The sequence below is a fragment of the Mirounga angustirostris genome, unplaced genomic scaffold, assembly GCF_029215605.1.
Source record: "Mirounga angustirostris isolate CCGP_5_RB_7025 unplaced genomic scaffold, mMirAng1.0.hap1 SCAF_10, whole genome shotgun sequence".
Classification (NCBI taxonomy): Eukaryota; Metazoa; Chordata; class Mammalia; order Carnivora; family Phocidae; genus Mirounga; species Mirounga angustirostris.
In genome coordinates, this window is record NW_026991718.1 from 35705518 (window position 1) to 35716727 (window position 11210).

The following is an 11210-nucleotide window of genomic DNA, read 5'->3' on the forward strand; positions in this document are numbered from 1 at the left end:
CACCCAAAACATTTCCTCTCCCCATATGGGGCTTGCAGACTTGAATCCAACCCACCTTTATGGGCCGCATTAATAACGGAGACAAAACACACAGGTATGCCTTAACTTGGCCATGGGGTAGCACTTGTAAGTGACGGTGACTGCACCTGCTCCCGTAGAAACGAGCTCATTCAAGTCGCCTGCTGATTCTCAGGTTTTCCCTTATTCTATAGCATTAGATGGGACAGCCACTTCATCTCCAATTCCTGTGTGATGTTTGAAATTTCCCTAGGAATTCTGCCTTGTGTGAAGATCAGAGTAGTTACTTTGCTGACAACCTGAATTTTTATGTTCTATTTGTTTCAAGTATGAATTTTTTTTTTTTTTTTTGGTCATCTTTATTGTACCACTTTTGTGTTAGTTTATTTTGAAATGGAAGCATGTAATTAATTGGCCGGGACGTTTTTAAGGTTTGCAATTCTGAGTGTCCGCTTTTGAAAAAGTCAGTTCTTCATCCGTCACTCTTTAACCAAATTGAGGTAGGACCCTACCACCATCACGTAGTACAGAGTCCTGAAGTGAGGGAGATTCCAAAAACAAAACAGAGTGTGTGAGATGGGCTTGCTTCTAGAACGTGCTAAATGCTCTATGGAAAACAATGTGATTTTTGTTCTGTTTGTTCTGATGCAGCTTCCATGAGGCGGTCTCAGGCCGTACCTGCAGATACACGCCCGGAGATATGGATTGCACAAGAGTTGCGGCGTATTGGAGACGAATTTAATGCATATTACCCAAGGAGGGTAATGATGTTTTATTTACCCCTTCTCCTCACACCCTCCCCCTCCCCACAATTTTTTTTTTTTCCTAAGGTGACTAGTAATAATGGAAATGCGAGTTATTACCTGTGTGTGACCCACCATTGTTTCTCCTTTCCCATTTTCCATTTGAAAATGTTTTATGGATGAATTTAAGTCATGGTAATTAAATAGGATATCGTACAAGGTGGCAAAGGGACATCCATGCTAAGAAAGGGGTTATGGACCTGCTTTGACATATTCCCACATAAATAGTAACGTAATTTTCAATCCGTGTAGAGGGTTTCTGCATTCCTTTTGGGCAGTTGGGGTCAAAGGTAAAGACCTATTAAAATTTCCATCCTCACTCAGCCCAGGGGGGCGATGCCAGCAGTAGTCCTGCAGTGTTTGACGGGCAGAGCGGGAGAGCCACCCCCTTCAGTCCGTGGTGCTGTCCTTGAATGCTGTCAGGAGGCCATTAACCAGGAGTCTGGGATCTGGGGCATAAAAATTTTATACCCTGAATTGACTGCCACTTACATGTTAAGGTATGCTGTTGATTTAAAAAAAAACAAACCAACCCTATGTCTTCTTCTGTAGACACAGTGTATTTTGTTGGTTTTGCCCATTGGCAATAGCCACTACCATTTGGACACCTTCTGCCCATGGAAGACTTCCAAAATGTGTAGGCTTTAACTCTGGGAGTTAGGGCTGGTATGAGCGTATGTGAGTACTTCCTGTAAAGGGTACACTAACAAAGATGTGATAGAACGTAATTTTGGCTTGTTTACATTTTTCCAAACAACCAAGTATGAGGCTATTTCTGTTGATTTATCCAAAAAGAAGACACATCTTATTTTGTAGAAAAAGCTGTAATTGTTACTGTCATTCTTTCTTACTGTGTTACTGGTCTTCTGGCTCCTTTTTTTCTGAACATTACAGCTTCATATAAGTATCCCTTCAAGATTTTTTTTTTTGAACCTTTTTTTTTTTTCTGGAAGGATAGGTCATGCTTAGAATACCCCAGTGTTTGTGTCCTGCTTTAAACGCTGGTCTCTTTTTTAGCTAGCTGTTGCTAAGTAAGTGGATGTTACCTGTTAATTGCTTTGAGTCCTTCTTGTTTTCCTGTCCATGCAATGCCTTTCAAGCTTTTTTTAGACACACATGGAGACATCCTCCCATTTTGCAGAGGGTCTTTCATTTATTCCTTCAGTATAGGGTCTCTGTAAGGGAGCCAGGGATGCTCTGAAAACTCATATTGGATCCTCTTCATACCTTGCTATGGGTCTGTATGTGTGCACACGTGTGCGTGCGTGTGTGTTTGATGGGAAATGTGCTATAGTATGATTCTATTATTAAATGAGAACTGTCACATTGATGAATGGGTTTAGGAATTTCTTATATGGCCATCTTTAGCTGGCAAGAATATCCAGCATCCTACCTCTGCCATTTACGGTGTATAAGTTCCTTTCCAACCTAGCTCTGAAATGGTAATTGTTTTTGCAAGGTTGATTGTTTCATAATTTGCCACTACAGTTACTCTCCCTCTACCCCCAGCTCCTTTGCCTTGGTTTCCCTGAAGGGATTTTGGTGTTCCTGTGTGTGACTGGACTTTGACCCCTCTTGGTGGACCAGGAGGGACTGGTCAGAAGCAGGGCCCCAGTGCATTCGTGATGACCTCATGCTGGGGTAGGGAGGCTGATTCTGGGGGGCATTCCGTAATTCAGCAGGAAAAGATGGCAGAGTGGCCTCTCACGATGAGCCTAAGCAGCAAACTGACCAGCGTGCGGGGCCTCCTCTTTCTGCGTCTTGAAGGGGCTCATAGATGTCCTTGGGCCAGATCTGACATGGAGGGGGCCACCCAAGAGAGGAGGCTATTGGGCCCTGGTGCCTTCAGAGTCCAGAAGCTCTGGACACCAAGAGCCCACACAGCTCCACTCTGAGGGCTAGATGTCTTGTAAGGCCACAGAGCTAGATGTCTTGTAAGGATATTATGTATAAGTTTCTCTTTAAACTTACACAGGCTATTGGTGACTCTATAAGGTTCCCCCCTGGGCCTGCCCAGATGGACCTGGTTGATGTACCTCCATGGTGGCCTGTGTGATCAGCGATAAGATATGGGCCAGGTGTGTCGTGGGGGTTGGTGCACAGCATAGGCCGACGAGGTGGACAGTTCTAGTCACGTGCAAATGGGACACAAGCTGTGGGGTTGTTTTCATTGCCTTGCCTGTCCATGGGAGGTGAGAGAACAGTGTCTAGCAGGTTCTATCCTTCCTCCCCTCCTCTTCTCCTAGGGTTATTTCACAGTTTAATGTTTAAGAGGATATTGGAGATGGCCATATCTATCTGTTCAAATGAGATGCAACCTGTTTGTTCACAGTGCTTTTGGTAAAGTAAATGTAAGTTAATTTCATCGCAGGATCACACTATTTTCTGGTTGTAAATCTTACTTTGCATCTCTTTAAAAAAAAATGAACCAATGTCAAAATGTGGTCACTAATAATTTAAGGGACTCTAGCTACCTAAGTAGGCTGGGGATATTGGGGGAGGTGTAGGGACAGGCTCTAGGTTATAACCTGATTTTTCTGTAATGAAGGCAAATATGTTCTCCAGATTTTATGCAAATAACCCGTTCAAAACACCAGATTCTGGATAGTGACACAGTGACCCCCAAAGCTACAGACACCTGTCTTGATATTGCTGGTTAAAAATAATCCCAAGTCTGCAGTGTCACTGGCGGTCCATTTATTGGGGGTAGAAATCTGGGGAGGAAATGGGAGGCCGTAGCAGAAAATCGGGCATTCAGATCACCTGCCGTCTTCACGGTGGGGGGGGTGGGGGGGTTACTTCTTGTTGAGCAGTGTACAGCCCCCGCCTTGCTTTATGATGGTTGCTTTATAATGGATTTCAGCATTGTAAATATTGAGTGTCTTTATTTGCTTAATACTATTACAGTAGCTTTTCTAAAGTGTTGGTCTTTCACTGCCATGAGCCTTGCGAAGCCTGACAGGATATTTTCCCATTTTTTCAGTTAGAGCAATAGAGGAAGGTGTCGTATAGTTGTCATGTGTTCAGTCCACTTAAGGGCAGTGGGGAAGCGTATGAAACGGAGCTGTGGAGTCTGAGCCCTTGAAGGAGGAGATGAGAGAGGCACAGGTGAGCGCAAAGTCCCAGTGCATGTTTCCCCTTTTTCTTTTGTGACTCCGTGTACTTGCCCCCCAAACGACCCCGCCAGGGCAGAGTGACCGTGTCCCCCTCCGTCTGGTAAGTCTGACCGCTCCAAGTCTCTGGCGTATTTTTGTAACTTTCTGTTTCGAAATAATCTCAGACTTCCATCTAAAAGTTGCAAGAATGGCACAGAGAACCCTCTTCTACCTGCCACCCGAGTTCCCCACGGTTCCCGTGTTGCCACATTTGCTTTAATGTTCCCCCCCTTTTGTACCTGTGCACATACCATTTTCTGAGCTCTTTGGGAATAAATGAAAGGTGTGATATTCTTTCACCCTCAAATACATCAGTGTGTGTTTCCTAAGAATGAGAATATTCACTTACATAACCGCAGTGTAATTCTCAAAATCAGGAAATTAGCAGTGTGACAGTACTGTTTTGTAATCTGTGGACTTCATCCAAACTTTACTAGTTGTGCCAAAAATGTCCTTTATAGTAGCCAAAAAAAAAAACAAAACAAAACAAAAGTTTTTTTCTGGCCCAGGATCCAGTTTAGAGTCATGCGTTAAATTTAGTTGTCTTATTGCTTTGATGCCATTAATTCGGAACCATTCCTCCGTCTTTGTGACCCTCACATTTTTGAAGGGTCAGGACACTTAGAGAGTCTCCCTGAATTGGATTTGTCTGATGTCTCCTTGGGATGAGATTCTAGTTTTGTGTTCTGGGCAGGAATATGCAGGGGCAACATCGTGTCCTCTCCCATCCATTGCTTCGGGAGGCACGCGGAGGCCATTTGTCCTGTTATTGGTGATGTTGACTCTGGTCAAAGGTGGGTCCTACCACTCTAAAGTCAGCATGTCTCCATCTGAAATGGAAAAGAAGTGTGTGTAGAGGATGAAGAACTTCCTTTCCCCATTGTATATGTTTATCCCATTAATCAGCCTAAATTCACGGGTCCCTGTTTAATTTCAACAGGCTTACTCTGCATTATTTTGAGTACTTATTTTGATCCTCAGATTGTCACAGATCTGGCCGTGGCAGCCCCCTGGTGCATTTTCACCTGTCATTAAGCATTAAAGGGCCTCGGTCGTGCAGGCACGTCTAGAACATGGCACAAGAAAAAACCCAAGGGCCCGTGGAGGTGGTGGAGCTCCCAGAAGGCATCTGTTGCTGAATGGCCTACACCCACACGCAGCCCTGACCCTTCCAGCCCCCTGTGCCTGGGCTCTCGGGGAATGCTGGGGAACGTGGAGGTCAGTGGGCTAGTAGGGAAGAAGATTTCTCAGAGACGCTAGATCTCTGTTTTATGAAGAGGGTGAGTGGCTCGTGTGTAGCTGAATGGTGGGGCCTGGAACACTGTGTGCTTACCACCCGTTCTCAGGGGATGGTGTCCACTTGGATAGGATTCTTAGCCATGGGCCAAGGATGCAGTCCAAGTCTGTGGAGCATGTGCTGGGCCCTTCAGAACATCAGAACATGTGCTCTTAGGGTAATTAGACCCATCCTCTACCCCACATCTGCTCCCCCCGCCCCCCCCCCCCCCATTACCAAGGCTGTGATCGTTTACCTTTGGTGGCCTCCCCCAGGCCTTGTAGTCAGGTTGCGCAGTTTGCTCTGTGCACAGCCAGACTGCTCTTGGTTGACAGGGACTTGGGGACGTCCTGGCCGTGGCCTGGGTGAGCAGCAGCTCATGAAGCTACATCAGACCCTCTAGATGGGCCAAGAAGTGAATGAAAACCTTTTCATTGTTTTGATCCCAAGAAACAGTGTATCTTTTGTTTACACTGCCTGCTTCCTACTTCTTCTGTCCCAGGCATGTGCAGGCATGAGTAGACTGAACTGCAGGCCAACTGAAGTTTAGCACCAAACCAGACAAAGTAGAGAGGGAGAGGTAGGTGGCTCGCAGACCGGTTTAGATGGAAACAAAAGTTTACTGGAAGTGTCACCCATTTGCATTTTCATATACGATACATGAACTTGAAGTCTCCCTCTGCTGTCCTTCCTACGATGTGAATTCCCTGTGCTGTCTGATTCCTGGTTTTATAAATGATAATCTTCTGTAGAGAATGTACAAGGGAGAGATCTAATCGGTAGCTAGCTTGTTTGGGAATAGCATAACCTGAACATAAACCCAGAGATATGTGTTCCCTGACAACATTCTTTTGAGGCCCTCATTAATTGAACATAGAAACTTAATAAATGAGCCACTTTCTTTTACTGTCTGAGCAAAGAATAGTGGAAAATCTGCATATGAAATGCCGCATTAAAACTAGACCTATCTCATGAGGTGGTGAGTTGCCCATGACTTGATAGAATGACAGTTTTCATAGCAAAAACAGTTGTGAATAGCTTAAATGAATTAGTGCCCGTCATTGATCTGTGATCCAGTTTGAAGATTCAGTGAGTGTTTCCCTTGGAGCTGAAGGAGGTAGTTCACTGTTGTGGTTTTAAGTGGCTTCCAACGCCCCCCATCACGGAGTCCCTGGAGCCTGTGTGATCCAAGAGTCATCCTTCCTATGGCTTCAGCCCTTTGTGTTTTTCCCTGAGACCTTCGAGACAGCACATGGTTCAGCTTATCCCAATGGCAACTGTGGATGGCAGGTTTTCTGAACGAGGGTTTTCCATGACTTGGGGATAAAGTATGATCTTATGGGAAAGTAGGGCTTGTGGACAGGTGTGAAAACTTTGGGGTGAGGCCTTGAATCCTGAGTCCATCCATTATGTCCTCTAGGGGCCCCATTTTCTCTCCATCTCCTAGGGATGTGGCGAAGGTCACAGGGAAACATTCAGGGACGGAGCTAGAAGTTGCTGTCATCGTTTGCCCATCGTTCTGGTGTCTCTTTGAACCACAATTGAAACATTTCTCGGTTGGTCTTCGGAGTTTAGAGAGATGCTGCTAACTTGGTTCACTTGTCTTTCAGTACCCTGCTTGTGTTGGGCCCTACTGATGCATGCTGTGTCTGGGTGTACACAAACAGGAGGCTGGGGCGCTGGGGTGTGTTTAAATGGCTGGGTGGGCATCAGCCTGGACGCGGCGGTGTTCATGCACGCTGCCTGGGGCCAATGCTCCATCCGTCTGTGGCAGGTGGGTACACCTGCACGCCTGCCTCACAGCGGGGGGACCCGGGCCACTCACATAGAACCGTTCAGAGGTGCAGGTGCCCGGAGGGGGACTTCAGAGAGGTCTGACTGGGGTTTTTTAATCTCTGGAGGAGGAAATGAAGATGCGCATGAGGTGCGTCTGCAGGCGTCTCTGACCATCCTTCGCTAGACTTCTCCCAGCTGAACCAGAGCAGGGAGGTTCGGGTTGTGGTTACAGTGCATTACATCTCATCAGCATTTCTCTGAGGCTGGCGCATTTCAGAACGGTGTATTCTCGCTCTGAGGCTTGTATTTTGTCTGATAGGGCCCCGACCCACCCGGGAACTGTAAGAACCATCTCTGGCTTCTCTGTGGGTGGTCACCGTGCAGTGCCACACTTCCCAGGCGACGGTCGGGGGTCTGAGGGCCGGCGAGTGGGTTAGAGATCTGCCTGGTGGAGGGGTGTGCCGCCCTGCGGGAAGAAAACCCAGGCACACCGGGCCTGACTGGAAGTCAGCCAAGGAAGAGGTTGTTTGCTCTACAGAAAGCCTGCACTATAATAGTTTCTTTGAAATGATGCATCAAAACGAAGGAGAGTTGGATTCGTGCAAATGGGATTTTCCTGTGACTGCAGGGCCTGGGCAGGTCAGCGGCAGCTCCGGTGCCTCGGCCGGTGCCGGGGAAGCTCACCCCTGCCCCGCGAGCGGGAGCAGCGCATCCGGCGGAGGGGCTCCCGGCACCCTTTCCGCAGCTGTGTTGACATCCTAGTGAGTTGGGCACAAGGTATGCAAATGCCCCCGCGGCCGTGGTGATGAGCAGAAAGTGAAGCTGGGCAGCACTGCAGCGGCCTGGCACCTGAAGGCAGGGGGCTCTCAAACCTGCTCTAAAATCTGGGCCAAGGTGGAGAGACCCCCACATCTTCCCAAAGATGCCCCACACGGGCAGGCCCTTTTCCTCTCTCATTTCTGTCACTTGTCATGAAAAATACTATTTAGGTTGACGGGGGTTATGAGTGGGTAGAGGTGGCCTTCCATCAGGATCGCTGGGGCCACTCTCTGCTCCCCGCCCCCCAGCCCGGTCACCTTGGATTACGGCAACAACACCCAGCCCTGTTCCCGGAAGATGCTGCGACGGCCCCTGGGGAAGCAGGCACATCCAGACGCCCACGTGACATGTCCGCACCTGCCGATCTGGTGCAGACATTCCCTGTCTGAGTCTCACAGTCCCGAATTCCGTCTCTTCTAACATGTTACCAAAGATACATCCTTTTAAAAAGGGAGAAAAAAAAATTTAAGACCTCTTAGATATTCAGTGTTGAAATTAGCTTAAAAATTTCTGTGTGTCTCAGAGTTCTGTTGGTATTCCTTGCTTTTTCGTTTGTCTCTTAGAATTTGCTATTGAGCTCTCGGATATAATGGTGGAGATCGGGCCATGTTTCCCGGGTTACTTTGACTGCCAGAAAACTCTTAGCTAAACTCTGGCTCTTTGGCATTAGATCTCAGGTTCCCAGGGTAAGTCTCTCTTTCTTGATGTCATTTCTGATCTCTCTTTTGTGTTTTTTGCACTGTGCCCATCTGTGTGTTTTTATGGTTAAGCTCCCTTGAGTAATGCGAATGTATATGTGTTGTACTTTCTGAGTTTTTCGGCCCAGTGGGGTTTGGACCAGCCTTTGGAGCATGGATTGGTGAGCTTGTGTGTTCTACCCTATGCTGAAGTCTGAGTTGACTTGATTTTGAGTCCACAAGCTTGGTCTGTCCCCTCATCTGTGAAATGTGGAGGAGAGCAATACTGGCCCACAGCATTGGTGTGAAGACTGGAAAGGGGTCTGGCATGTCATTTCATTGAGTGGTGGCAGTGACTGACTCTTCCGGACCCCGGGCTAGGGCGCACAAAGTCCGAAGGCCTGGTGTATCTTGGGCGGCTTTTCAGAGGCTGGGCTCGTCTCTGCCTGCAGGAGAGTGGACCTGGATCCAGAGCTGTGTGCGGTGGTTACCCTGACCATTTCTCCGGGCAGCCTTGGGTCAGGGTCTTTTTTTGTATCTGCATACCTGCTTCCCTGGATTGGGCAGGGGAGGATGTCTTGCTCTGATTATTTTTGCATTAAAGTAGTAATTAAATTCCGATACTTAGTTGGTCGTCTCAAGTGTAAGTTGAAGGTGGTCCTTGTGCAGACACCACTGTGGCGGCTGGTGCTGTATCCAGTCATCCTCCCTCCTCTTGGCTGCTGCAGACGGAGGGAGCCCCAGCCCCAGCCCGAGTCCTGTGTTTCAGGGCCGCGGTGGCTCAGAGTGGCCCAGCTCCTGGTAAGTCTGCCCAGAACCTGCTCAAGGGCATTCCTTTGGTGCAGCCCCATCCCCAGCTGCCACCCAGCTTGAGCCCATGTCCTCTGTTTGGGGATTCCCTGCGGAATGCTCTTGACACTGTCTCCAGGGATATTTTTCAGATCTTCCAGGAAGAGTACCTGAGGGTCCACCAGGGAAGCCTGTCCCAGCTCTGCGCCTTCCTGCCCTGGCTCTCCCGGGGCCCCACTGCCTCTGGCAAGCGCTGCTCTCCCTGCCTCTTATTTACCTCTGCATTGCTGTTGTCCTGTTACCCTGTTTATTTGTATGGCTCTTTGTCACCAGAGTGTAAGGTTCATAGAAAGAGATGCTATTGCACTTTTCTTTCGACAGGAAGGCCCCCTCCGCATCTTGACTCCACTTCGGCACAGGCCTCCCATTTTACTGGAATATGTAGGTGTTCTTTGCCTGCAAAGTGGGAACTTGACTCCTGATTCCAGAGGCAGGGCGGGGGCAGTGGCTTTCTTCCAGACTGCTGTCACTGTTGGTAGCACCCACGGTAGCCCTTGGGCTGGGCTGTGCATCACTGTTCTGCACTTGCTGCTGAAGACACAGGTATTGCCCACCAGGCCTAGTGGGTGCAGACACAGCCTTCAGAGTCGGGCCCCAGCACACCCCCTGTCCTGTGCAAGCAGGCCTCGGGACTGCGGGACCTCCTGACCCAGAGAGGAGCATGGACTGTCGGAGTTGGTTCCTGGAGGGAGACACAAAGCTGAATGTTGAAGGAGTCATCTTCTGGGCATATGGGATGGCCATAAAAGTCAATCACCCCAAAGAATATTGTTCCTGCTAGACCATGGAGATAAAAAGACCCAACAGGATGGGGTTCTACACTTCAAGCACTTGTCATTGTGTGTGTGTGTGTGTGTGTGTGTGTGTGTGAGCAAAAGAGATCACCTTAATGCATGAATTGTTTGTAGTACTTAGTAGCATATTCGGTTTTTCTTTTTAAAATCTCCATTACCCAAATGCATCCCATTAATATATCTCCCTAAAGTACTTTTATGAGTTAGATTAAAACAGCGTCACACAAGTCTGATCTAAGACGTGTTTTTTTAAAAAGGGAAGGACCAAGAATGTTCGTTAAGCATGAACGGGTATATTCGTTCGCTAGGGCTGCAGTGACCGAGTACATTAGACGGGGGGTTAAACAACAGAACTGTGTGTGTTGACAAATGCCGGAGGCCAGACTGAGACCTGCGGCTGGCTGCGCTGATGTGTGCTCAGCGCCGACGGCTGGAGGCCGGCTGGCCGACCTCACCCACCACCACCCTCATACCGCCTGCCCCACACTGGCGTCATCGGGCACCTACCGCGTGCTCCTGTGAGTGAGCTGACGCGGACGGCTGCAGGTGCTAGAGGGCAGCGAGTCTGCCCTTCCTGCAGCTCTTTCTGAGCCGTGGGCCGCACCCACTGAGCCGTGCCAGTGGTCAAGGGTTTTCGGGACTGGCGTGGCCTTGGCATTCAGTCGTAATGGCTTCTTCCATTGAATGTTGTCCAAAAGCAGTTTCTCGCTGGCTTAAAAGCGTGTGCCGTGTTGTCATGTGCACTGCCTGAGAGGGCAGGCCTCCCACTGTCCTTCCTGAGAACTTGCAGCGTTTTCTTGTTTGTCAGGGATCGGGTGTGTTCCTTTTGCCAAAATTTCCTGCATGGCCCGCACCCCCTCCCCGGCTTCCTTCGAACACCCCCCACATCCTTGACATTTGGGATCCAGGCAGAACCCTAAAAGACTTGGAAAGACTAGTCTCGTGATGAGACTCTTCAGCGTCCCAGCTACCGCCGTCCACCCAATGTCCGCAAAGGGTTGGGGGGAGATGTCTCCTCTCAGACGCTGCCAGGTCTGGAAGCA

At 48.7% G+C, this 11210-nt stretch overlaps 1 protein-coding gene across 13 annotated transcripts in view; it reads left to right on the forward strand.

Moving 5' to 3' along the window:
* BCL2L11 (BCL2 like 11) overlaps positions 1-11210 on the forward strand; it is a 110921-nt gene that overhangs the window by 33127 nt on the left and 66584 nt on the right. For 8 of the 13 annotated variants that reach the window (XM_064572201.1, XM_064572199.1, XM_064572198.1 and 5 more), the window contains one exon: positions 670-779. The exons of 2 other annotated variants lie outside the window; for them this stretch is intronic. In XM_064572201.1, coding sequence (XP_064428271.1) covers positions 670-779 — 110 coding nt within the window. Of the gene's footprint in view, positions 1-669; positions 780-1145; positions 1322-3804; positions 3930-11210 lie in introns of those variants that run through there. 3 more of the 13 variants (XR_006792470.3, XR_010405549.1, XM_064572196.1) reach the window with 2 other exon arrangements.